Raw genomic sequence first — 26,967 nt, 5'->3', positions numbered from 1 at the left:
GGCCAAGGTAGCACCTCCCCCTCACTCCCACCAGAGGGCGCCACCCTCACCCTTAAAAACCCCCAAAAAATTCACTTTTCGTCACCATTTATCCAATTTTATTAATTCCAGTGGCACTAATACAGGCGGCGATGGGCACGACGGACAGTCACGCTGCAGATAAGGCATTCTCACCCCCTCTCTCTTTCCCCCCATTTTCCTTGTCCTCTTTAAGCACGCCCCCACTCCCTTCCAGGCCATTCTGCAGCAGTATTTTTTTTTTTTTGAGTCAAATAAATACAGAATTGGGCAGATCTAGTGGAAATGTTTTAGTTACAATGGCAAAGATGAGTCATGTGCAACACAGAAACCTATAAGGCGTTTTTTTTTCTTTTTGTTTTCCTCATTTGAAGTTCTCAAAATCGCTATGAAACCCATTTAATTAACAAGATGGTGGTCACAGGCGTCTAGCCCCTGGCGGCATGGGTGGTAACGCTAATTAATTAAACTTTTCCTGCTCTCCCAGAGTTCCATGAGTGTCATTAGAGTTTGTCCAGGAAGTTGTCGAGGGCAGGGATTCCTTCCTTGAGCCCTTTGCGCTTGCGGGTCTCGGCCACCACCTGGGCTGGTCTGGTGGTACTGTCGAAGGGGTCCCCGGGCAGGATCTGCCAGTGGTCAAAGACACACTGGGGGAAGGCCTGGCCACCCGTGTTGGACCTCAGATCTGCTGTGAAACCTGCGAGGGACAAGACAAAAGGTGAGGTGGGACAGGAGTGGTTGAAGTTCAATGTTGCGTCCATGGATAGAACTTTCTTCCTTTCCATGGAGGAACCCTGAGCAGCTCTCAAAAGCCTCCTGAGATCCCAACCAACGGGAGGTGGGAATGGAAAGAAGGCACCAGGAAGAACTTAGAGACCATTCCAAAGTCTAAAACTGGAGAGGGACTTTGGACAAGCATATGGAAGGACAGGACACAGGGAATGGATTCCCACTGCCGGTGGGCAGGGATAGATGGGATATTGGGAAGGGATTGCTGGCTGGGAAGGGCTGGGATGAATTCCCAGAGCAGCTGTGGCTGCCCTTGGATCCCTGGACATGTCCAAGGCCAGGGATAGTGGAAGGTGTCCCTGCCCATGGCAGGGGTGGCACTGAAACACCTTGAAATGTCCCTTCCAACCCAAAATGTCCTGCAGCCTTGGTCCCTTCTCCCAGACAACAAGTGACAGGATGAGAGGGAACACCCCTAAGCTGTACCAAGGGAGGGCTGGAGATTTCTAGGTTAAGTTTTTTCCCAGAAGGATGGTCAAGCCTGGCACGGCTGCCCAGGGCAGGGCTGGAGTCCCCGTCTGTGTGGATGTGGCACCTGGGGACACGGCTCAGTGCTGGGTGGACAGCTCAACCCAAGGATCTCCTGAGGCCCTGCCCAGGGCTGTCCCTCCCAGGATGGCCCCAGGACTCACCAAAGGACTCGTTGACAGGCAGGTAGGCCTTGACCACGAACATGGGGGTCCCGGCCACCTGGGTCTCCTCAAACACGTGGCCACGTTTCCTGTTCAGCACTCCATAGATGCCTCCCACCACCTGCTCAGGGCACTGCAGGAGAGACAGACTGGGGTCAGGACTGCACCCAGCTGCTGTCCCCCCTTCCCTGAGGGCTGCCAGGGGCTGGGGTGTATTGTGATTTCAGGGTTTACCTCAGAACCTGGGTCCCTCCCTCAAAAATTCCCTCCCAGGTGTGTCAGTCACCTCTCCCTTCCCCATCCTGACCCCTGCCCAGCACTGTCTGTCAGTCCTGGAATTCCAGAAGGGATTGGGCAGATTCAAAGGATGCCCTCTACCCCTGGGGGCCACTGGGCCATCCAGGTGTCCTTTGTCCCTTTGTCCCTCCCCTCCTGTCCCTGCTTGGTGGCTCCCTACCCCTTCCCTCGGTGTTCAAAGGAGCAGCAACCACGGGCTCAGGGAGTTCTGTTGGAGCTGGTGCTGCATTCAGAGCCCAGAATAAAGCTCTGGATCCAAACCCTCCATCAGAACCGACTCCTTTCCTCCACCATTGCCTTAAAGCTTCTCCACAGAGGAAAACCTGAGGAGCAGAACCTCCATGGAGGAGGCTCCATCCCAGCACCACCAGAGCTCCTGAAAGCCTGGACTTGTCTCCAAGCGTCCAGCTGCAGCACCCAACCAGCCAAAAGTGTCTGTGGGGTGAAACACCACACACCCAGCCAGCCCAAAGTGTCTGTGGGGTGAAACACCACACACCCACCTGGCCAAAAGTGTCTGTGGGGAGAAACACCACACACCCAGCCAGCCCAAAGTGTCTGTGGGGTGAAACACCACACACCCACCTGGCCAAAAGTGTCTGTGGGGAGAAACACCACACACCCAGCCAGCCAAAAGTGTCTGCGGGGTGGTTCAGCACCCAGGGCCAGCCAAGCCGAGGCAGGTCCCACGTGTGATATTGGTGAATATCCCACTAGGGCTGCTCACCTGGATCTCCACCAGGTAGATGGGCTCCATGAGGCGGGGCTGGGCGGTCAGCACGCAGGCGTAGAGGCAGCGCCGCGCCGTGGGGATGATCTGGCCGCCGCCGCGGTGGATGGCGTCGGCGTGCAGGGTCACGTCGTGCACGTCGAAACGCACGGCGCGCATGTTCTCCTCACACAGCACCCCCTGCCAGGGCACAACGGGGGCACACGTCACCAGCCTGGGCACGGCCACATGGGTGCTGCTCCCCTGGCTCACAGGAGCTCTGTGGAAGCAGCTCCTTGAGCAGCAAACCCACCCAAGAGTCACTCGACCTCCCTGGTGAGGGATGAACCTTCAAACCTTTGTAGGAAGCAGCTCCTTGAGCAGCAAGCCCACCCAGGCGCCACTCGATCTCCCTGCTGAGGGATGAACCTTCAGACCTACAAAGGTTGGACTCTGGGAGACCTTTCCCAACTTAAGCGGCACCAGCTCCCAGCCCTGTGCCAGACTGCAGCATCCTCGTGATCAGCTCTGAGGTTAAAGCCACAAGAGCGGTCACACATTTATGGTGCTGAAACCCAAGTATTTGGCCAAGGGAAATTTTTTTTTTGTCTCAGTAATGTCACAGAAGTTGCTGGCCTGAAATATCCCTCAGACCGAAACTGAATGGTAAACAGGAAAATGAATCCTTCCTGTTGCTGTTCCCAGTTTGTCAATTTACCCTGCAGTCCTGTCTAATCCTGAAAATAACTGCTAGATAAAGCAAAGACCCTCAGAGCATCTTTCCTCCTGAAGCCAGCTGTGTTATTCATTGGCCTGTCCAGATATTACACTTTGTTTCATGAGAAACACTAAAAAAATAAGGAAGTGTAGAACCACGGATGCCACCCAGACCAAGACACCGTGCCTCACCTCCTTGGTGGCCCACTGGAAGCCGGCCACCACGCTGTCCTTGATCTCGTTGAGGTACTGCACTCCCTTGGTGATGTCGGTGAGGATGTTGGGGCCGGTGCCGTCGGGCCCAAAGCACCAGATCTTCCTGGCCTCGGTGACGTCCCACTCGTACTTCTCGGCCAGGTACCGCGCCCGCTGCTTCAGCTCCTGGCGCGCCGACACCTCGCCCTTGTCGATGTCCTCGGCCAGCCCGTCGGGGAAGGGCCGCGCCTTCATGTACAGCCGGTTGTGTTTGTTGGGGGACTTGGAAAGGCACATCACATTGGACTCCTCGCTCACCGTCTCGCGGTACGACACCACGGGATCCGATTTCTGCGGGACAGGGGGGGTGTGAGGAACCACAGCTGGATAAATCCCCAACCCTGAGCTCAGCCAGCGCTCAGCCTCTCTACCTTAATGGGGATGCAGGCGTGGTCCTCCTCCAGGTCCTTCAGGCAGATCTCCAGGTGCAGCTCCCCGGCGCCAGCGATGATGTGCTCCCCAGACTCCTCAATGATGCACTGGGAACAGCAGGAACAGCAGGTGAAGCTTCAGAACGAGCCACAGCCACAAACACCAGCAACTCTGTGTTTTTTGTTTTTGACCCACAGAGCTCTAGATGTTCTCCCCACCGCACCAAGCCAGGGACCAACACCCAACTCAATACTTCCCCAGGAGTGGAGGCAGCACCCCTGGATCCATTCCTGAATTACCCACTCACCTGCACCATGGGGTCAGACTTGGCCAGGCGCTTCAGCCCCTCCACCAGCTTGGGCAGGTCAGCCGGGTTCTTGGCCTCCACGGCCACGCGCACCACGGGGCTGACGCTGAACTTCATCACCCTCATGTTGTGGGCGTGCTCGAAGGTGGTGATGGTTCCAGTCTTCACCAGGAACTGGTCCACACCAACCAGCCCCACGATGTTTCCACAAGGCACGTCCTCGATGGGCTCCACGTAGCGGCCCATCATGAGAATGGTCCTGCAGGGAAAGGTGGGTTAGTGAGGTTGGGAAGGGGCTGAGATCCCACTGAGCCCATAGCCAAGCACCTTGACAGGCCTCAGACACGAGAAGAGACCTGAGACAGCACCAGAACCCCTCAACACCCCAGCCAGGACGCACCTTTGAATTGGCTTCAGGTACAGATCCTCCTTCTTGCCAGGGGTGTAGTTTGGTCCCATGATTCTGACTTTCAAGCCAGTAGAGACGAGACCAGAGAAGACACGGCCGAAAGCGTAGAAGCGTCCCTTGTCAGAGGTTGGCACCATTTTGGAGATGTACATCATCAGGGGGCCTTTGGGGTCACAGTTCTTAATGCCTGGCAGGGGAGAGAGACCAGCTTAGCCCAGAGGTATTGATGGATCTGGTACCCAGCCCAAAACCCAACTCAAGACCTGCACCCACTGTCCCAGCCCCAGGGCTTTTGTCTGGACAAGAGGAAATGGAGAATGGCTTCCTGCTACCAGAGGGCAGGGATAGATGGGATATTGGGAAGGGATTGTTCCCTGGGAGGCACAGGGTGCCCAGAGCAGCTGTGGCTGTGCCTGGATCCCTGGAAGTGTCCAAGGCCAGGCTGGACAGGGCTTGGAGCAGCCTGGGACAGTGGAAGGGGTCCCTGCCCATGGCAGGAGATGGGGCTGACCTCCAAGATCTCTTCCAACCCAATCTATTCTGAGATTCCATGGAAGATCACATCACCAAAGAATGTCTTCAACAAATCTAGGTTAAGATAGATCCTCTGGCTACTCTGAGACTACTCAGTCAGCTCAGTGCTCCAGAACCGAGCTGTGAGCCACTAAACTGTTTGACCCATGCTAGAAAAGATACAGATTCAATCCCAGACACTCCTGAGCCATGCACACGGAGAACAAGCTGGTTACAGGTGTGCTGGAGCTGAAACCTGGCAGCAAAGCAGCAGCTCCTCCTACCTATGGCAGCCTCATCGTCAGGGGGGCCCTCGTAGAGCAGCTCGCAGCGATATTTCTGGGCTGTGACGGGGGAAGGCAGGTGGATGGTGATCATCTGCAGCAGGGCATCTCCAGCTGGCAGCCACCGCCTCATCACGGCCTGGGCAGAGCAGCAGGACCCAGTCAGAGGGTTCCCAACAGGGCTCACCTCCTCCTCCTTCCCCACCTCCCAAGTAGGATGATGCTGACACAGCTGGAGCAGCACAACTGCTCAGCTGCCCCCCAGAGAACTCAGACCAGCCTCACCTTCAGCAGGGGTTTGCCCTCCTTGTCCTTGTCCTCACTGTCCAGCTTGATGTCCAGTTTCTCAATCAGTTTAGCAGCCTCTTCCTTCTTGAAGTTCATGATTGCATCGAAAACCTGCGACAAGAGCGGCCATTGGAGCACTGACCCAGTTTGGAGCAGCTGCAGAGAACTCCTGCTCCTCCTCAGCACCCAGCCTCCCCCCAGGGGACACAGCCCATGTGCCCCCAGGTGTGTCAGACAGCTGAATTTCTTCAATCAAACGCGTCAGGTCAAAGTGAAGAAATTTTCCATCATCACGCACGGAACAGAAGCGCAGAGCGGGAGGTGCCGGCCAAGGAGGAACCTGAGGAACTCACCTTGAAGATGGGGTCAAGGATGAGCTGGCAGAAGGTCCTGGGCAGTTTCTTTCCATCAGGGCTGGTGGCAGATTTGCTGAATTTGCCAGTAGCAGGGTCAAAGTACCTGCAGGGAGAAGGAAATCAGACAAATGTCCACGCTCAGGTCAGCTCCAGACACACAGCTTGTTCTGCCTGCTCAGGGCAGAGCCCAGGGCTGCTGAGGAAGAGCCATTTCCTGCCTTCCCCCTCCTTCAGCCTTCCAGCACTCACCCAAATGTAATTAACTCCTGTTAAACCAGGCACAACCACACCCTGCCCCCTTACCCACCCTCTGCAGTGCCAGGCTGCAGCCATGCAGAGCTGATCTGGAATTCCATCACCACCATCCCCTCCTCACCTGTCTCCCCACAGCTTCTTCATCATGTCCTCGACTTTCTTGGCACGCTCGGCCGGGCTGAGCTGGGCATCTCCCTTGGCAGCAAACTTTGCCACGTACATCTCAGCAAACTGCTTCAGGGTGAAGGCCCAGCCGTGCAGGCCCGAGCCGAAGCCCACGGTCCCGAGCACCGGGTCAATCTGAGGGGGAACAGGAACAGCAGAGCTGGGTCAGGGGAGCAGCTCAGCCCATCCCAAAACACCCCAGCACAAAATGGGACACTGAGATTGTGAATAGCTCTGTCCCAGTGACCACTCTGAGGGCTGGGACAGGCACCAGTTTAGCTTTGCACCATAGAATTGGGTTGGTTTTCCTCCACTCCCAGCAGGTGTGTGCCTAGGTTCATGTGCAGGTAGGACTCCCATTCTTCCCAGGAGGAGCAGGAAGGCTTGGACACCTCCAGCTTGTCCTCAGAACCTGACACCCACAGCCCTGCTCCCTTCCCAGGAACATTAAGGTGGGAAGGCACCATTAACACCATCCCATTCCACCCCTGCCATGAGCAGGGACACCTTCCACAACCCCAGGGTGCTCCAAGCCCCATCCAGCCTGGCCTTGGACTCTTTCAGGGACTGGGCAGCCACAGCTGCTCTGGGCACCAATCCCAGCCTTTATTTGCTCAGGCCCTGAACAGGAAATTTGGGAGAGGAGCCAGCAGGAGCCCCAAGCCATCCCAAGCCTGGGAGCTGAGGCACCCTCACAATCCCTGTCCTCCACCTGGGACAGGGAACTCTCCCTGAGGAGGGAGCTGCTCCCTCTCCCCACAGTGGCTCCATCCCATGCCCAGAGCCTCCCTCACCATGATGTTGCCCATGGGGCCGCTCTCTCCCTCTCCGTAGGTGGAGATGATGACGTTGACGTTCTCCACGATGCGCTGGAAGGTCTGGTACAGCTCCTCTGGCTCCAGCTGCAGCTCCAGCAGCGCTCTGTCCATCTTGTTCATCATCAGCACGGGCTTGATCCTCTCGGCGATGGCCTGACGCAGCACGGTCTCTGTCTGCACGCACACGCCTGCCAAACACACCCGCAGTTAGCAGTGAGCTATCCCAGCTCCAAATCCCCCAAAATCCTCTCCAGCTGCACGAAACCTCACCAGAGACACAGTCCACGACGACCAGGGCACCGTCAGTGACTCGCAGGGCTGCAGTGACCTCTGAGGAGAAGTCCACGTGCCCAGGGGAGTCAATGAGGTTGATCAAGAAACCAGAACCATCCTTGCTCTGCTTGATGAAGGCCAAGTCATTCTCAGAGAGCTCATAGAACAGAGAAATGGCTCTGAAAGAAAGAGAAACCATTAAAATGATGATCTGTGTTGTTCTTCTCTGAAGTTTAGAAGTGTTTTGCCCCACACAAACTGCTGCCACCACTGGAGGTGGCACCCAGTGCTCTGCTCTGGTTGACAAGGATGGAGTTGGTGACCTTGGAGATCTTTTCCAACCTGAATGCTGGGCTCTAGGATTTCCTGAAGTGTATTCCAGAGAGGTCAGGGTGTGAGATAACAGGAGCACAGGCTACAACCTGTCCTTCCTAAACCACAACATCCTCCAGAATCTCAACCTCCTCCAACTCCCTGCAGTTCTCCAGCACCCATAAAGGGTTCCATTCCCAAATCATGGATTTAAGGTTTTCTTACTAATCCAAACCCTTTTCCAGTGCCACAGAGTCCTCACACTCCCTGTGGCAGCACAGCCACCAGGAACATCCCCAGAGATGCTCCTAAGGGTCTCCACACTGCATCCACAGGACATCCAACAATCCTGGTGCTCAACTGGGAGGATGAAGCTCCTGCTTCCCCAGCGCCCAGCAAAGAACTGCTCAATGACTGAGCACAAGCTTGCTCCATCATTCAAGACCCTCATGAGCAGAGATGAGCTTCTGGACTACACCAAATTTTCTTCCACTTCCTGGAGGAGCCCAGCCCAGGGAGCAGCAGGAGCCCGAGGGAGAGCACTCACGTGGATTTGATGGTGATGCACCGCTCCTGCTCGTCCTTGCGGGTATCGGTGAATCGGGTCTCGCCGGCCCGAGCCGAGGCGATGATCCCGGCCTTGCACACCAGGGAATCCGTCAGCGTGGACTTGCCGTGGTCCACGTGGGCGATCACGGACATGTTCCTGATGTTGGCCTTTTTGTCCATGATGGCCCGTATCTGGTCTACTGTGAAGTTCACCTTGAGGGAGGAGAGAAGGGGGACTCAGCGTGTACAATAACAGCTTTGGCGATTCCAAGGAAGCCGAATCGCCCGTAAATACCTGCCATAACCGCGGTGACACCACCTCTGCCTGGCTGACAACACAACCCGCAGCAAGGGCACCGCAGCGGGGCTGCGGCACCAACCCCTCCCTGCCCCGTGTCCCTCAAGCCGCGGTGTCAGCGGGTACGGGGCACAAATCGCCCCCAAAGCCGAGCCCGGGCCGGTGCGGGTGCCGGTGACAGCCCAGACCGCAGCGTTACATAAGGCACGACCGGCACCGCAGCGCCCCGTCCCCGGCGCCGCCACCACCGCGCTGCCACATCAGCGCGGCCGCTCCCGAGCCCCGCGGGCCAACGGCAGCCCCGGCACCGACACCGGCGGCTCCTGCCGGCTCCGGGGGTGTCACGGCCGCCCGGACCGGCTCCCTCTCGCCGCCCCACCCTCGCCCCGCAGCCGCGGCCCAGCCCGGCAGCACAGGCCGCAGCCACCACCGTGTGACCCGCGGCGGCCGCGGAACCGCCATCCCCGGCGATACGGGAAGCGCGGCGGCCGCCGATCCCGCCGGGAGCGGCGGGGGGAGGCGGGGGCTCACCATGGTGGCGGATGGCGGCGGATGCTGCGGGGCGGGGGGGTCACGGCAATGGCGGCGGCTCGGCCCTGTCTCGCTGGCGAGCGCAGAGCGGGCGGAAGAGAGCGCTGACGTCAGCCGGAGCCGTCTTATAGGGCGGCGCCGCCGAGGGGCGGGGCCTGCGCAGAGCGCGTGCGCGGCCGCGCCGCTCTATCCCGCGGACTCTATGGTCGGGAGGCTGTTCCGCCTCGCCGGCACCACGTGGGTGTCCCCGCGGCTGCACAGGGGCTACAGCGAGGCGACACCGGGGGGAACAGCGACTGGCAGGGACAGCCCCGCCCCGCCCGGGCTGCAGCGGGTTGAAAGTCACACCGGCAGCGGGAGGGGTGAAGAACCGGCCCAGGGCACTGGGGTCGGTGAGGCCGCCCTCAGAGCCGGGCACGGGGGCTCGGCACTAGCAGAAGGCGGTACGGCCGAGCCCGGTGGCAGGCAGCGGTCCCGGGCTCCAGTGGGTCCGGCCCGCCCCGCCCCGGTCCCGCAGGGTGCCCGCAGTGCGCATGCTCCGGGCGGGCCGGTGCTGCAGCGCCCCCTGCGGGCGGGGAGGAGCGCGGGGGCAGCAGCGGCCGGAGCTCCCGCCGGGCCCGGGGACACCGGGCTGGCACCGACCTCAGCGCCCGGGCTCCACACCATCCCTGTGCGCCCTCATCCGCCTTAGAGCCGGCAGGAATCACGGAGTGAATGGTTTGGGTCGGAAGGGACACGGAGGAACAGCCAGTGCCATGGCAGGGATGTTCCACCATCCCAGGGGGCTCCAGCCTGGCCTTGGGCACTGCCAGGGATCCAGGGGTGCCCACGGCTGCTCCGTGAATTCCATCCCAGCCCTTTCCCACCCTCCCAGCCAGGAATTCCTGCCCAAAACCCCATCCAGCCCTGGCCCTGCACAGACACCCCAACAACCCCACCCTGTCCCAGAGCGTGTCCCAAAGGCTCCTGGAGCTCTGGCAGGGTGGGAATGTGCCCATTCCCTGGTGAGCCTGGGCAGTGCCCAGCACCCTCAGAGGCAGAACCTTTCCCTGAGGTCCATCCCAAACCCCTGACACAGCTCCAGCTGTTCCTGGACTCCTTTCCTGTCCCAGAGCAGAGACTGGAGCTGCCTATCGGGAGAAAGATGCCAAGTACAATATACACATATATAATTATTGTTGTTATTGTTGTTATTACTAATAATATTATTATTGAAAATATTTACTGTTATTATAACTTGGAAGGTATTGTTAATTAGCGCTGGGTTAAGTTGCAGAAAGGGGCACAAACACTGACTGGAGAAGGGAGAACGAAGGCTCAGGGGTCTCTGGGACATTGCTGACATGGAGAAAATTTTGGCCAGGAGATCCCCCTGCTCTGCCCTCCCTTACCCGGGAACCGGGGTACCGGGACCCTTCCCCATTCCCTTCCCTGCTCACCGGGGACGGCCGCGGAACCTCGGGCCGAGCCCACCGGGCCCTGCCCTGCCCTGGGGCACCCACCTGCCGCCATCTAGGGGGCAGCCCCCATTGCCTGCCCGCCCACCCCCTCCCGCAGTGCCCGCGGGGCCGCCTCCATCCCCACGCCCACCGCTCCCATCCCCGCTCCCGCCGTCGTTCCCCCGGTTTAGCGGAGCGCGGCCCCTTTAAGACTCCAGGGGGAGGCGTGGCCTGGCAGGGCGTGGCCCGGAGGGCGTGGTCGGGGAGCGAGGAGCGCGCGCGCCGATTGGGCGGTGCTGGCGGCGCGGCCCCGCCCACCCGCCGGCGCGAGGGCGTCACGTGACCCGGCGGCGGCGGCCGGCGCGGTGGACGCTGGAGGCCCAAGATGGCGGCGGAGCTGGTGGAGGCGAAGGTGAGGGAAGCGGCGCCGCCGCCCCGCCCGCGGGGCCCGGCCGGCACCGGGCGGCTCCCGGCGCGGAGGGAAGGCGGGGGGCGGCGCTGCGAACCGCGGGGGCGGCGCTCCGGGGCCTCCCCCTCGCCTTTTTACCTCAGAGACTGCCCCGCCCCGGCCTCAGGGCCGCAGCCCCCGCCGGACCTCCCGGGGCCGAACCGGCCTGTGGTGCTGCCCGCCCTCCTCGGGGCTGCCCCCGCCGCGGGCCTGCCCCGCTCACTGCCGGGATTGAGGAGCGCTGGTGCTGCTCCCGCGCCCCCCGGGCCGGTCCCGCTGCCCGCCCGGGGCTGAGTGCTCGGTGCGGAGCTGTCCGGGGCTCGGGGAACCGCTGGGATCGGCACTGCCGGGGGTGGAGGCGGCCGCAGGGCTCCTCTGGGATGGGTGAAGCGAATCCACGGTGGAAGTTGTGTTTCCAAGGCGGTTCGTGCCGCGGGAAGCACCGGGAGCTTTCCCGGTCCTCTCGGGATCCCGGTTCTGAGGGAGCCGGGGCAGCGGCCGGGGGCAGCCGGTGCTGAGGGCGGTTACGGAGCAACGGCAGCGGCCGGGGAGCGCTCCCTGGAAGGGTTCCCTGGAAGGGTTCCCTGCAGCGTTCCCTGGAGTGTTCCCGGGCAGCGCTCCCCGAGCAGCCCCTCGGCAGGGATGGGGCTGCACGGCCGCCGCCATCCCGGCGGGAGCGGGGTTTGAGGGGCTCTGCCCTGCCCGTGCGGTCCCGGAGCGCTCCCCGGGCACCGCGGTGGCCGCAGGGGCTCTGGGGGGCCGGGAGCCGTGCCCGGTGTGGGGTCGGGAGCCGTGCCCGGTGTGGGGCCGGGAGCCGTGCCCGGTGTGGGGCCGGGAGCCGTGCCCGGTGTGGGCCCGGGGCCGTGCCCGGTGTGGGGTCAGAGCCGTGCCCGGTGTGGGCCCGGGGCCGTGCCCGGTGTGGGCCCGGGGCCGTGCCCGGTGTGGGGTCAGAGCCGTGCCCGGTGTGGGGTCAGAGCCGTGCCCGGTGTCGGGTCAGAGCCGTGCCCGGTGGGCCCGGGGCCGTCCCCGGAGGGTTCTGAGAGCAGGACCAGCAGCAGCGTCGGGAATCTCCGCTCTCCATGTGCTCTCCCTGCCCGCACGGGGAACCTCGAGCCCTCGGTTTGCTTTGTCTGGGGTTTGTTGTTGTTTTTCTGCTCGAATCTCATCATCTTTAATTCCTTCAAAATGGAAATTCTGGGCTCCGGCTCTGCTCTCCAGGCTGGGAGTCCTGGATGAAGCTCCAGGAGCAATTCCCACAGGGAGCTCCTGTCTCTGAGCTCCTGGGATGCCCTGGCACCTCCTGCTGCTGTGTCTTGATGAATTTATCTTTCCAAAAGCACCTTTTATCCCCAAATCCCTCGGGGACAGCAAGGTTCTCTCCATTTCCTAGCACACTTTAATGATCCTGGTGGGATTTCATCAGACTTGATGATCTTGGAGGTCTTATCCACCCCTAATGATCCTGATTCTATTTTTGAGTTGAACAAAAGTGAGGCACAAAGTAGATTTCTCCAGGATTTCACAGGATTTCTTCAGGATTTCACAGATTTCATGAATCCAGGGCTCTGAAATTCTGACTTTCTGGCAATTAAACATCTTTTCTCTCCTCTTTAGTCATCAGTCTTTTTTTCCCCTCATCAGGGATATTTTGGGACTCATCACGACTCCCAAAGTTCTAACTGCAGACAGTGACATAACAGCTTTTGGGGTTTCAGATTAAATGACATATGTAAGGGAAAAGGAGAAAATCAAATGGCATTTTTCTCTCTCGTCTAATTCCCACACATCCAAAAGTGGCTGTGAAATGTTTCTGGAAACAGTTGTAGATTTCTTAATTGAAAAATAAAAAAAAAATCTGTAGCTGGTTTATTCCAGGAAATCATAAGGTTGTTAGATTATCTTTTATGCTTTCTTTTTAATTATTGATTCAAGAGTTGGGTAGAGGTTGGGGAAGATCTACTGGATCTTTGCTGCTTGATTGTTTTTGTGGGGTTTCTTCTTGAATTTCCCCACAAACAGGAAGGATGTGAGTATGTGTGGAGTTTATTTCCAGGGCAGCTTGAATTTTCCAGCCCCAGGACTTTATTAGCTGCTTCTTTGTAATTTTAAGGGTGTTTGGGGATCTGAAATGCCGGCCTGGAGCTGTGGGCTCAGGAAGAATTCCTGATTTCTGATGGGAACTTGCCTTGTGGCCTTTGCTGACAGTCACAGGCCTGAGCTGCCTCATAGAGGGAATTTTGGGAGCCTGGGCTGGGTTCTGCTGCTTATCAGACACTGAATTTGATAATTGCAAGGCAGCTCCTGGCTGGGATCTCAGGGAAGCGCTTGGCATTGTTTTCCTGGGAACACACTGCTCCCTTCAGTGTTCTCACTGTCCTTCCTCACTCTGCAGTGTGTGGGGTTTGTAAAGATCCTGTGGATGCAGGGAGGGTCCTGGAGGGGTTTTTCCATCTGCAAATCCAGGATTGGTGGCCCCAGTTGATGTCATTTTGATTTCCTCCCTGTGCCTTGCCCTGGCACCGTTTGGGATGAAGTTTTCCACATTTCTCTGGGAATTCTGGATGCTCAGGCTGCTGCAGGAGTCTGTGAGCTCTTCCACAAGTGAGGCCTCTGCTTTAGACCTTTGAGCTGAGCTGTCCTGAGGATGCTTAGCACCTGTCCAAGTGATTTTGGAGTCATTTGATGCCTGTTCTTGTGGTTTTGTCCTTCAGTGGGTGATCTCTGTGTTCAACCAAGAAATGGGAACCAAAACCAGGTGACAGCCGCGGGTTTGGACACGTTTGGGGTCTTTCTTTGAGGGGAAATTTTGAATATCTTGCCTTGTAGTTATAAAGTGACAACTAAACCTTTGCCTTTTATAACTATGAGAACATCTTTTAATTTTTTATCCCCCAGAACATGGTGATGAGTTTCCGAGTCTCAGATCTTCAGATGTTGCTGGGTTTTGTTGGCAGGAGTAAAAGCGGACTAAAACACGAACTAGTGACCCGAGCTTTGCAGCTGGTCCAGTTTGACTGCAGCCCCGAGGTGTTCAAGAAGATCAAGGAGCTCTACGAGACTCGCTACAACAAGAAGGGCTCGGAGGTGGCTCCGCCGCCGCCGGCGCCGCCCCGCGCCGAGGCGCTGCCGCTGCACTCCTCGTACGAGCGCGGCGGCGCCGTGGCCCGCAGCCTGCCCGCCGCCAGCATCGACTACCCTGCCCTCTACGGCAAATACCTGAACGGACTGGGCAGGTTGCCCCCCAAAGTGGCCAAGCCCGAGGTTCGCTTGGTCAAGCTGCCGTTTTATACCACGCTGGACGAGCTGTTGAAGCCCACGGAGTTAGGTGAGTCTGGGGGTGGTGTTGGTAGATAAGGTGGAAGTTGAATAAAGTTGATTTCCTCCCTGTGCCTTGCCCTGGCACCGTTTGGGATGAAGTTTGTTGAACGAGCTGTTGAAGCCCACGGAGTTAGGTGAGTCTGGGGGGTGGTGTTGGTAAATAAGGTGGAAGTTGAATAAAGGTGGTAAGTAAGGTAGAAGTTGAATAAAGGTGATAAATAAGGTTGAATAAAGGTGATAAATAAGTTAGAAGTTGAATAAAGGTGATAAACGTGAGTTGATAAATAAGTTGTGTTTTTAAGGAGTTTCTGAAGTTTTGTGGCAGGAGAGGCTGATGGATGTAGTGGTGGGACCCCTCTCTCCTTCCTTCTCTTTCTCTTTCCCTGCTTTTTCTCTCTCTTTTTCCCTGCTTTCTCCCTTTTCCCCCCTTTTCTGTCTTGTCTTTTCCCCCCTTTTCTGTCTTGTCTTTTCCCCCCTTTTCTCTCTTGTCTTTTCCCCCCTTTTCTCTCTTGTCTTTTCCCCCCTTTTCTGTCTTGTCTTTTCCCCCCTTTTCTGTCTTGTCTTTTCCCCCCTTTTCTGTCTTCTCTTTTCCCCCCTTTTCTCTCTTCTCTTTTCCCCCCTTTTCTGTCTTGTCTTTTCCCCCCTTTTCTCTCTTCTCTTTTCCCCCCTTTTCTCTCTTCTCTTTCCCCCTTCTCTCTCTCTCTTCCTCCCTCCTCTCTTCCCACCTGCTTTCCCTCATTTCTCTTTCTTTTTCCCCCCTTTCTCTCTCTCTCTCTCTTTCCCCCCTTTTCTCTCTGTTCTCTTTCCCCCCCTCCTCTCTCTCCCCCCATACTCAGAATTTACAGAGGAATATTCATCCCTGGGCTTGCCAGTGCTTAAAGGTTTATAAAAGAGGGAGAGCAGCTTTTACAGAGAGGGAGAGTGCTGGGGAAATGGGAATGGTTTCAAACTAAAAGAGGAGAGATTTAGATGGGATATTGGGGAGCAATTCCTCCCTGTGAGGGTGGGCAGGAGAAGCTGTGGCTGCCCTGGCAGTGTCCAAGGCCAGGCTGGAGCACCTGGGACAGTGGAAGGTGTCCCTGCCTGTGGGGTGGGATGGGGATGATCCTTCAGGTCCTTCCCAATCCAAACCCTGGGATTTTCCCCAGACCTGGAACGTGCTCACTTTGGAATCCCACCTTGTTTGGTTCCTGTGGATTGTGGGGCCATATTCCACACTAATGCTGATTTTCAGCACTAAAAATCCCTGACCTGAAGCATCCTGTGGATAAAAGAGGGTGGCAACACCTCAAAATGTATTTTTGACCTTTATTTTGTGTGCTTATCACAGCTATTTATGTGTGGTGCTGTCTGTTTGGAGGGGTAACCAGTAAAACTGGAAGAGCTTTTTCCCTGGGGTGTGGAGACTGATTTCTCATTATTTAATTTGGGATGTGGAGACTGATTTCTCATTATTTAATTTGGAGAAACAAAGAATGTTGTTAACTGATGTTAAATAGAATGTTCTGGTAGCAAATTCAGCGTGTCCAGAGAAGTTGAGTTCTGCTGAGTGTCTCATAAATTCGTGTGGTAATGTCAGAATTCTCATAAATTCGTGTGGTAATGTCAGAATTCTCTACCAATGATTCTACAACTTGAGCTGCTCTGGCTTTGCTGAAAATATATTTGTTGTGGCTTGGGGGAAAAATAGATAAAGATTTGATTGTGCAGAAACAAAAAGATAAAGGTCTAATTAGTCAGATTTTATATAATTTCTTCTTCATTTGAAGGCGTTAATGCTGTGACAAAACAGCTAAGTGGTGACAGAGTCAAGCTCAAACACGATAATTGTGTGGGGAATGGTTTGCTCAGTGTTAAATGTGTGTTAGTCAGCAATTCCAATATGGGATTCTGAAGGAAAACAAATTTCCAGGAGGTGGAAGCACCCAGAGGCAGAAGATGCACTCTGGGATTCCCAGGTTTGTTCCAGGGTGCCACTGAATGTCCCCTGATTGTTCCAGGGTGCCACTGAATGTCCCCTGATCACCAGGTTTGGTTCCAGGGTGCCACTGAATGTCCCCTGATCACCAGGTTTGGTTCCAGGGTGCCACTGAATGTCCCCTGATCACCAGGTTTGTTCCAGGGTGCCACTGAATGTCCCCTGATCACCAGGTTTGGTTCCAAGGTGCCACTGAATGTCCCCTGATCACCAGGTTTGTTCCAGGGTGCCACTGAATGTCCCCTGATCACCAGGTTTGGTTCCAGGGTGCCACTGAATGTCCCCTGATCACCAGGTTTGTTCCAGGGTGCCACTGAATGTCCCCTGATCACCAGGTTTGGTTCCAAGGTGCCACTGAATGTCCCCTGATCACCAGGTTTGTTCCAGGGTGCCACTGAATGTCCCCTGATCACCAGGTTTGGTTCCAGGGTGCCACTGAATGTCCCCTGATCACCAGGTTTGTTCCAGGGTGCCACTGAATGTCCCCTGATCACCAGGTTTGTTCCAGGGTGCCACTGAATGTCCCCTGATCACCAGGTTTGGTTCCAGGGTGCCACTGAATGTCCCCTGATCACCAGGTTTGTTCCAAGGTGCCACTGAATGTCCCCTGATCACCAGGTTTGTTCCAGGGTGCCACTGAATGTCCCCAGATCACCAGGTTTGGTTCCAGGGTGCCACTGAATGTCCCCAGATCACCAGGTTTGTTCCAGGGTGCCACTGAATGTCCCCAGATTGCCAGGTTTGAATGTCCCCTGCCCTGCTCAGAGCCCAGGGCTCATTAAATGCAGCCTTGGCCCTGCAGCCTTGGCTCCCCTGGGCCAGGCAGGCCCTGCTGGGCTCTCCCTGATTTCCCTGCTGCTGCCTGAGGTTTGTGCAGCCAGGGAGCTTCAGCTCTCCCACCTGAGCAGGCTGCACCTCCCATTCTGGGTTTCTATTCCAGCAGCAATTCGGTTTTTGTGTAAAGAGTGAGCTGACAAAAATGCAAAACAAACCGTGAGCAGCTTCTCACTTTGCCTAATCAGGTTTGCTTTGTCTTTGTGGGGCTGAACAATCAGCAGGGCTCAGTTTATTGGCAGTTTCTTAATCAGAAACGTTAAAATTACTTTTTGTTGTTGTCCTTGTCAGTCATCACTTTGCTAAAAATACCTCGTGAAATGTTTTACTTTCTGCTGGTTGTTTTTGTCAGGAGATATTTGGGCGGAAACTGGAATTAAACAGAAAGTTCCACAAAGATATCTTAAATTCTTGCTTCTGAGGTGTATTTTTGTAGGTTCCATTTGCATTTTTAAAGCAGAAAAGGGACCAGGGGGGAAGCACCTGCAGTGACTCAAGTTGTCACCAGGTCTTCCAAGAGCTGCTGAGGTTTTATCCTTCCTTCATCTCCTCTTTTTCATACAAAAGTGCATTTCCTCCTGGTGGCTTTGAGTAACCATGCAATGGAAGTGATACAAAACAAAACACCCAATTCCTGCTAAATGATTTTTAAAAAGCTGTTTTAGCGCTTCCTCTTTGTGTTCCTCCCGTGACTTTCAGCAGCTCAGGGTCTGAACTTTGCTTAGAGACACAAAACAGAAAATAAAACGTGTTTGGGTTGAAGCACAGGTTGCACCAAAAGTTTCCCAGGTCTCAAACTTCATCTTCCCCACATCAAATGCACTTGATCTTAAAATTACCACTATGCAAAAGGCCCCAGTTAATGCTGGGCTCTCTCCAGCCCCTCTGAGGGTGAGCTGCTGTCCCACCCTCAAGGTCAAGGGGTTTGAAGTCGTGTTTTGTCTCTTCCAGCTGCTTTTTGTGTTGCTTTTTTATTATCTGAGCTAATCTTTTTTGTTGCTGGGCTTGTTTTCTTTCTTTTCCAGAACCCGCCTGCTCTGGCTGGGTTGGTTTTGGGCTTTTGTGTCAGGCTCAGGTCTCCTCTTGGGCTTCTTGAGGATGTGGTGACACTGTGACACCACTGGTGTGCTGAGCTGATGGCTCTTGAATTGTTTGAGGGGAGGAAAAATAATTTTAAAAAAGAGAAAAATCAAATCCAAAGCCAGTGCTGGTCACACTGAACAGTGAGCAATAAATGAGCAAAGTCTAATCAAAGCAGAATTACCAAAACAGGTGAAAACTGCAGTTCTGGGGTGTGGGAGAAAACAAGACTTGGAGGTAAACAGAGCATAGCAATCACCTCGTGCTCAGAGCTGCTGGTCTCAGTTTGATGGACACTCTTTTCTTCCCTCCTCAGTCCCACAGAATAATGAGAAGCTTCAGGAAAGCCCGTGCATTTTTGCATTAACACCAAGACAAGTGGAGCTGATCAGAAATTCCAGGTACTCCTCACTGGGCATTAACAGTTCCAGAAAATGCAGCTGCACCATTCCATCATTCCTCAGTGCTCCCTGCCTGTGGAATTTTTGTTCTCTGCAAGGGAGCAGGATTTGGGTGAGGACACCAGGCTGCTCCTCGTGTACAGCAAAAGCTTTGGGGGCAGTGGGAGCTGCAGATTCCCCCATCCAGGTCCTTAAGTTGCACTTGTGCTGCTCTAATCTCCCTCTGGAATGGTGCATTTGGGCAGGAAAACGGGGATGAACTCATGGATGACCTAAATTCTCCGCTGAGCTGCTGGTGTGAGTGTGTGCAGCCTTTCCTGGGGGCAGGTTCAAAAGGCAGAGTGTGCAGCTCTTTGCTTCTGAAAGGAACTTCCTTGGTGGGGAGGAAACATCTGGGATCAGGATTTACCCTGACCTCTGTCAGATGCAACTTTTGAGGCAGACAAAGGCTCCCCTCAGAGGTGGCAGGGCAGGCAGGGAGGTTTCCTCTTGGCTGACCTGCTCCCTTCATGCAGAATTCCTCCAAAAATCCAACATAAAACCTTTGACTATTAATCTTTCTCATAAATTAAAGAGCTGGAGGAAGAATATCTTGGTTATTTTGCCTCCTGGTAAAACATCCTTGTTGTGTCTTCCATTTCTTTCCTGATTGCAGTTAAAATCCTGTCAGGAGCAGCCCTGATGGAGGCTGCAATATTCACAGTGGGGCCTTAATATTCAGTCCCTTGGTTTGCATGAGCAGCTTCAGCTGAATAATTAAACACAGAGAGTCTTGAACACTGTCAGGTAAACCTGACCTTAAAACCCAGTTTTTATAAATTCTCACAAATCACCAGAAGGCTCCTGAACAGTTTTAAAAACCCAGAGAAAAGCTGTAGGTTGGTGCATCAGGAAAAAAAATAATTACAGAACACTGATATTTGCAGGGGGAATTGTACAATTTAAATAAAGTTCTGGGAGGTAATTTTTTGAAGTTCTATTTTAAAAAATTAGGAACAACTGAAGTTCTTGAGTCTGGCAGCTGGTTTGGGTGATTCTTTTAGGGGTAGGGATTTTTTTTTTTACATTATTAATTTGAAGTTTTCTGTTCTTTCATTTATCAGGGAGTTGCAACCCGGCGTGAAATCGGTTCAGGTGGTGCTCAGGTAGGTCTGGGCTGGGCTCATTGAACATCAGGGGCACAGCAGGGGAGGAGGGAATGTTCTAAAGAGTTCCAACATGGATTTCATGGCTCCAGAGAGAATTTCCAGTGAACTTTTTGTTCTTGGGCCTCCTAAATTCCACTTTGGAACCTTGAGCAGAAACAGCAGAGTCCCCCCTGGATGGGCTCTGCTGAGGGGGCAAGGATTGGGATGGGGATTGGGATGGGGCTATGGGAGCTGGGGATGTGCAGAGTGGTGGGATATTATGGGATGTGTTGTTTGTGCCCAGAATCTGCTATACAGACACCAGTTCCCCCCAGGAGGATCAGTACCCTCCCAACATCGCCGTCAAGGTGAACCACAGCTACTGCTCCGTGCCGGTGAGCACTGGGGAGGAAATCTGGGGGAAATTTGGGGAGTGTGGAAGGAAATGGCTTTGCCACACTATAGAGGTGCTCTACTTAGTTTAAAGCTAATTTTTTATGGATTAGCCATGTTGTTAATGAGCTGTTCTGTATAAAGGCTCGATCCTGTTTAATTGTACTCAGCTCCTTCCCCTCCATCCCTGAGAGCTGGGGCTGAGTGCACCTTAATGGAGCTGATGAACAGATGTACCTTGAGTAAAATAATAAATATCTGTATTTCATCTTCCTGCTCTAGGGCTACTACCCCTCAAATAAACCCGGGGTGGAACCCAAGCGGCCCTGCAGGCCCATCAACCTCACCCACCTCATGTACCTGTCAGCGGCCACCAACCGCATCACGGTCACCTGGGGCAACTACGGCAAGGTGAGAGGCCAGGGAGCGCCCAGAGCCGCCCAGGCAGCCCTGCAGAGCAGCCTCCTCATCCTCCCCTCCTTCTCTCCCCAGAGCTACTCGGTGGGGCTGTACCTGGTGCGGCAGATGACCTCGGCAGAGCTGCTGCAGAGGTTGAAAACCATCGGCATCAAGCACCCGGAGCTCTGCAAAGCGCTGGGTGAGTGGCTCGGGAGGGGCCTGTCTGCAGCCTGCTGGGGAGCAACCACCACCTTGCACAGCTGTGCTCCCCTCCAGCTGTGTAAACCCCACTTTTTATCTGAACAGACTTGCTGAGCTGTGTGTGAGCCGAGGGAGGTCACCCCAAAGCCGTGGTTCTGGTGGCTCTCCCTGTAGGTGGCTGTAGGATTTGTGCCGCTGTCACTGGAAGGGCTTCATGCCTTCAGCTGAGTCAGTCTGAGCAGCACTGACCTCGGGATTCCCAAAGGACATTGCTGGAGCGAGGGATCCTGGTGACAATGTCCTGCTGCCCCAGGCCCTGGCACTCCTTGGGGTGGCGCTGGGATGTCACCAGCAGCACTTTGATATGCCTTGAGAGCTTCAGAGAAGAGATGGTCCCCAGAGATGCTTATCCCAAACCACTCAGGTAAATCCTCCTGGTATGAGGCTCGTGTAAAACATTACTGGAAATGAGGGGAAATCACTTTTCCAAGGTGGACTCTGACTTGGAGCTCATGAGTGTGGAAGATTCCCAATTCCTCATGTTGCTGGACAAAACCCTCTCACTGTTTCATTCTGCGTGGGAGAGCTGACCCCACGATCCTGATGGTCTTTAAAACTGCCCAGATCCTGGAGAACTCCTCCCAAGGATAAGAAATGTCAGGGAATCCCAGCATAATTTGGGTTGGAAGGACCTTAAAGCTCATCCAGTGCCACCCCTGCCATGGCAGGGACACCTCCCACTGTGCCCAGTGTCCAGCCTGGCCCTGGGCACTGCCAGGGATCCAGGGGCAGCCCCAGCTGCTCTGGGCACCTGTGCCAGGGCCTGCCCACAGGGAGGAATTTCTCCTGCACATCTTAACCCAAATTTCCTCTCTTCAAGCCATTCCCCCTTGTGCTGTCACTACAGCTCCTAATGCAGAGCCCCTTTCCAGCATCCCTGGAGCCCCTCCAGGGACTGGAATGTTCTGGGAGGTCTCCACTCAACCTTCTCTTCTCCAGGCTGAGCTTCCTCAGCCTGCCAGCCTTGGGGGTGGATGGTAGCTCACAGGGAAGGTGATGGCTCCAGGTGTGTCCAGCCTGCAGAAACCAGGAGTTTGGGCAGGGATCAGTTGTATTTGGTGACTTTAAAGAAAACCAAATAAGAGCAATCTCTTATTTCATCTCCTTCACGTTTTCATGCTTGGAAGTTGTTTGGATATCCAGAACTGGCCAGCCTGAGGAAATCCTAAACTTTGCTTTTCTAGCTCTGGTCTGCTCTGCAAATAATTCCCTGTCACTGAAGCTGCCCTTTGGCTTCAGCCTCATCTCACTGCTGACTCATCTTGCTTTGCATAAAATTCTGCAGAACTTAATACAGGAACAGTGTCTGAGAACAGATCATGGCTTTGGATCCAAAATCCTGATCTGGAGATCCTCGAAAATTCTCCTTCCCAGGTCTCCCAGTAATTGATGCACAGAGAGAGCTCTTACAAAGAACTTCATAAAAAATTAAGCTTGGATGAAAAGGCTCCTAATGTGAGGAAAACAAGCCCAAATCTTGTAATCTCCTGGGAATTTCACATCTGAGAAGTCACTCTCTAATTAAAGCTGGGTGTTGCAGAGCTGCATGTAGCCTCATTGTCTGGAGACATCTTGTTATGATCTGAAAAGGTCAAAAGAAATGGTTGACTTGCTCCAAAGAAAAACGGTGATGGAAGTGTCAGAGGCAGTTGCAGACAGCAGTGGGAGCAGCAGCTCCTCCTCAGGACTTGGGGAGCAGTTCAAAGCTGGTTTTGTTGATTTTTGCACCTTGGTGTGGGACCTGCCCGCGTGGGACCTGCCCATCTGCTGCTTGCTTTGATTTCCCTGCTGCTCCTCTGGGTTTTCCTTTCAGGCTGCAGCAGCAGGGGCAGGATTCCTCCTTTGCTGACATCTGATTCTTGCCAGATCCGTGCTGGATGGCTGCTGTGCCTGGTCTTGCATGGCTGCCTCGCTCTGAGCTGTCTGCCTGGCTGCCTCTGGGCCTGGTTGTGGTTGCTGCAGAACGTTCTGGAATAAAGGAGGTGCCAGTGGAGAGGCCAAGGAGTGGCAACCCAGCAGTGCTGGGAGGAGGCCTGATAACCTGATGGCAGAAGGATGGGATGTGTTTTCCCTCTCTGCTCACTTGTGGGGGGACTTGCTCTGAGCTGGGAGTGCCAGGGGGAGACATTTCCCGAATCCTGCTGCTCAGGAGGGAATTAACCCCAGGTCCATGTGTTCATTCCCTGCCTGACAGGGAAGGTGCTCCACACACAGCCCAGGGCTGGGTGAGCTGCTCCCCCTGTGCTGCACAGCCCTGCCGAGGCTGAGTTTGGTTAAATGCTGTGTCCTCTGCTCTCCCTGCAGTGAAGGAGAAGCTACGCCTGGACCCCGACAGTGAAATCGCCACCACCGGGGTCCGAGTGTCCCTCATCTGTCCGGTGAGACCCTGCAGGCTCCTCCTGGACTTGGGGTTTGGCTTGGAAGGGAGCTTAAACCACCCAGTGACACAGAGAGGGACACGTCCCACTGTCCCAGGCTGCTCCAGCCTGGCCTTGGGCACTGCCAGGGATCCAGGGGCAGCCCCAGCTGCTCTGGGCACTCTGTGCCAGGGCCTGCCCACCCTCACAGCCCGGAATTCCTTCCCAATATCCCCTCTAGGGTGTGGGGAACCCCTCCCTGTGTCCTGTCCCTCCATCCTGTGTCCCCAGTCCCTCTCCAGCTCTCCCAGTTTAATCCAGAACCAAGGAGCTCCAGCTCTGGTTTAGCCTGGTTCTGTCAAGAACCCAAGCCATACTCTCAGATCAGCTTTGCAAACTCCCAAATTAAATGGTTTTCCTCCTGAGGGGATCTGGGGTTCCTCCCAGGTGTCCTGGCTGATGCTCTGCTCTCTGCCCCACAGCTGGTGAAGATGCGCCTGTCGGTGCCGTGCCGGGCCGAGACCTGTGCACACCTGCAGTGCTTTGATGCCGTCTTCTACCTACAGATGAATGAGAAAAAGCCCACATGGATGTGCCCTGTGTGTGACAAACCTGCCCCCTACGACCAGCTCATCATTGATGGGTGAGCTTTGCACCTCTCTGCCCTTTGCCCTTCCCCGCTGGGTGCAGCATCCAGCTCTTGGTTGAAGTTCACTTTGAAACTGTTCAAAGTTTTTTCTGCTGGTGGATAATATTGTGGTTTCAGTGTTCTGGTGTGTTAGAGCAAGTGGGAATGTGCTGGGAGGGAGCAGGCTTGTGGTGCAGCATTTTTGGGGTGAGTTTGGGAGCAGCTTTGTGCCCCCAAATGCTGGGAGCCTTCTGTGGACTGGGACCGCTGACCAGGGCTGGTGGAACAGCACACGTGGTTCCTGCCTGCTGGGAAATGGTCTCCACCCTCATGGCTGTGTGATTGGCCTCCAGTGCAGGTTCCCTCAAGAGCAGGAGAGTTTGGGATGATGTTTGGGGTGGCTGAGCTGCCCTGGCACAGGGAAGTGAGCAGACCAGTCTGTCCCAGCCTCACCGAGGGCTCCTGCAGCGTCGCTGCCTTGTGGGCCCTGGGCAGATCCAGGAGCTGTGGCTTTGCAGGCAGCCTGGAGCAGCCTCAGCACTGATAACCTGTTTGCTTTGTCCCTGGCCAGCCCTGACAGGAAAATCCAGTTCCTTGGAGATCTCTGGCAGGGGGAGATGAAGGGGAAGCTGTGAGGGGTGGGATTGTGGGACCCACACGGGTCAGCCATGCCCGTGTCCTGCACGAGGAGCAGCCGGATGTCCCTGGGGAAGGCTCAGCAGGCTTTTGTTCCTGCTCAGGGCTGGTTTGATGCCAGTTCTGTTGGGTGAAGTCCTTCCCAGGTTCCCTGGAAGTGAGGGAGGGAAGCTGGCACTCAGCTGGGTGCTGGGAGGCAGAAAAGAGCCCGAGGCTCCCGAGCAGGGTGGGAGGTGGTTGGTCAGGTCTGGCATCCTCAGAGCCTGTTCAGCTTTTTGGGAGCTGCAGCTTGGTGGTTGCTGTGCTGGTGATGGGATTGGCTGTGGGAGCAATTCCTGCAGGAGCTGGGGAAAGCTGAAACTCTCCCACTGGGGTGCCACAAAGTTCTCCTGACCTTGGAAGTCTTTCCACTGGGAGTTCTCCTTCCTCCTGAAGGAAAGTGCTCAAGTCCAGGAGGGATTTCCAGATAAACATCCCAGGCAAACTCTGGGACACAGGGAATGAAGCAAGTGACCAGTTTCTGTGGAATCAGGGCCTCATTCCAGGTGGATTTTTATGGATTCATGGTGTTCCTGATGCAGGAATGTTGTTCTGGTGGCTGTTGTGGAGATTTGGGAAATAAAACTGGGAAGGAAGGGAAGTGCTGCTGCTTGGATTGCTGAGTTCCCAATGCCAAAGGATCTCTCACCTTTTGCTAAAGCCTTGCTGGGAATGTCCCATGGGATGGGGCAGCAGGGCCTGCCTGGAAGCAGTGCCTGGGAAACTGGGTGAAGAGGCAAAGCTGTGTTTAATTGCAGCTAATTAAGCTGGTAGTTGATGATATGGGTGCATGGACAGGAAGGGCTGGGATGGATTTGCACAGTCAGAACCTGCACTGGTTTTATGGGGAATAAAGTCCGTGGCTCCAAGGGCCCTCAGCAGCAGGTTCCTTTGGCTCCAGGGTCACTGCACACACCCTGCTGATTGCCAGGGCTGTGACAGCTCCTGCTGTCCCCTCTGCAGGCTCCTGTCCAAGATCCTGACAGAATGTGAAGATGCAGACGAGATCGAGTACCTGGTGGATGGCTCCTGGTGCCCCATCCGAGCCGAGAAGGAGCGGAGCTGCAGCCCCCAGTGTCCCATCCTGGTTCTAGGTGAGCAAGGCTGGAAACCCTGGGGGAAATCACACAATTCCAGCATGGCTTGGGTTGGAAGGGACCTGCAGGATCATCCAGTGGCCATGGCAGGGACACCTTCCACTGTCCCAGGCTGCTCCAAGCCCTGTCCAGCCTGGCCTTGGGCACTGCCAGGGATCCAGGGGCAGCCCCAGCTGTCCAGCCTGGCCTTGGGCACTTCCAGGGATCCAGAGGCAGCCACAGCTGCTCTGTGCACCCTGTGCCAGGGCCTCAGCACCCTCACAAGGAGGAATTTCTCCCCAATATTCCCTCTGGCTGTGAAAGCCACTCCCTGTGTCCTGTCCCTCCATGCCTTGTCCCCAGTCCCTCTCCAGCTCTCCTGCAGCCCCTTTAGGCTCTGAGCTCTCCCTGGAGCCTTCCCTTGTCCAGGCTGAGCAGCCAGGGGTGCTGCATCCCTCCCTGGGCTGGGCAGGGGTGGTTTCAGCTCCTCCTCCTCCTCCAGGTTCCTCGGAGGTGAACGGGCTCCTGGCCACCGCCAACGGCACCGGCGAGAACGGCAAAGCCCCAGCAGATGTTGTGGATTTAACACTGGACAGCTCATCCTCGGAGGAGGACGAGGAGGAGGATGAGGAGGAGGATGATGATGATGAGGGACCCCAGCCCAAACGACGCTGCTCTTACGAGAAAGGTTTAGTCTCTGCCTGCTGACTGCAGCCACGGCTCGGAATTCCCAACGGACAGACTTGAATACTCTGGTGCTTATTAAACTGGAGGAGGGGGAGAACGTCCTCTCCCACCTCATCTCCCTCCCTCCCTCATCTCCTGTGACTTTCCTATTCCAAATTACTCATTAAAACGAGAGAAAAAAGAAAAAAAAAAAAAACAAAAAACGACACAAACAAAACAAAAAAAAACAAAAACCATTGAGCTGCTTCTTGGTTGGAAAACGACCCCACTCAGAGCCTGACCCTGAACTGGAGCCTGAAGTAAAGAAAGTGTCTTAAGCCAGGCAGGATCCTCCCTCACCTGGATCCCGGGATCGGGGGAGCTCCCTGCACACCTCCAGGACACCCACCCTGCATCTCCAAAGCCGTGTGCAGTTTGATCCTCTTGTTAATTAACCATTCCTTAATTAATCTAAAGGTTTTGCTGGACGTGTGAGTCCGGGGCGGGGCGGGAGGGGGGAGCGGGGAGGGCTCTGGGGGGGTTGGATGACCCAGAGAGGATAGAGGGGGGTTTGTAGGGGTGGGACCGGGGGCATGGGGTGCCAGGGGGGAGATGCCCGCTTGGCAGTGGCACTGGTCTAGCTCGGAGCTCCAGCAGCTCTGCACCTCATGTAAAGAGACACGTTTGGAATTTTAACCTAATCCCAAGGGAAGTGTAGAGGTTTGTGCGGTAGTGACTCG

At 55.4% G+C, this 26,967-nt stretch overlaps 2 protein-coding genes and 1 non-coding gene across 3 annotated transcripts; 1 reads left to right on the top strand and 2 right to left on the bottom strand.

The window, feature by feature from the left end:
* Positions 1-90: 90 nt before the first annotated feature.
* Positions 91-9,250, bottom strand: EEF2 (eukaryotic translation elongation factor 2). The gene is made up of 15 exons (XM_054286632.1): positions 9,148-9,250; positions 8,317-8,531; positions 7,455-7,636; positions 7,161-7,372; positions 6,323-6,501; positions 5,944-6,049; positions 5,588-5,701; positions 5,303-5,441; positions 4,497-4,692; positions 4,097-4,355; positions 3,789-3,896; positions 3,355-3,708; positions 2,464-2,646; positions 1,440-1,572; positions 91-715 (listed from the first exon to the last, which is right to left on the bottom strand). The coding sequence occupies exons 1-15, from the start codon at positions 9,148-9,150 to the stop codon at positions 522-524; spliced, it is 2,577 nt and encodes an 858-aa protein (XP_054142607.1). The 5' UTR covers positions 9,151-9,250; the 3' UTR covers positions 91-521.
* On the bottom strand, positions 5,819-5,887 carry LOC128943759 (small nucleolar RNA SNORD37). The gene has a single exon (XR_008483763.1). It is a non-coding gene; the product is annotated as a small nucleolar RNA SNORD37 (small nucleolar RNA).
* Positions 9,251-10,937: 1,687 nt separating the features above from the next.
* Positions 10,938-26,723, top strand: PIAS4 (protein inhibitor of activated STAT 4). The gene is made up of 11 exons (XM_054286633.1): positions 10,938-10,998; positions 13,930-14,359; positions 18,561-18,645; positions 19,749-19,790; positions 20,077-20,167; positions 20,448-20,576; positions 20,658-20,763; positions 23,130-23,203; positions 23,665-23,825; positions 25,449-25,579; positions 26,064-26,723. The coding sequence occupies exons 1-11, from the start codon at positions 10,972-10,974 to the stop codon at positions 26,267-26,269; spliced, it is 1,482 nt and encodes a 493-aa protein (XP_054142608.1). The 5' UTR covers positions 10,938-10,971; the 3' UTR covers positions 26,270-26,723.
* Positions 26,724-26,967: the final 244 nt, after the last annotated feature.

Source organism: Melozone crissalis, unplaced genomic scaffold, assembly GCF_028551555.1.
Source record: "Melozone crissalis strain CALT ecotype California unplaced genomic scaffold, PUWL_Pcris_2 ptg000054l_1, whole genome shotgun sequence".
In the NCBI taxonomy this organism is placed as follows: domain Eukaryota; kingdom Metazoa; phylum Chordata; class Aves; order Passeriformes; family Passerellidae; genus Melozone; species Melozone crissalis.
The sequence above is the reverse complement of the archived record's forward strand: the minus strand, read 5'-3'. Positions and strand labels throughout refer to the sequence as shown.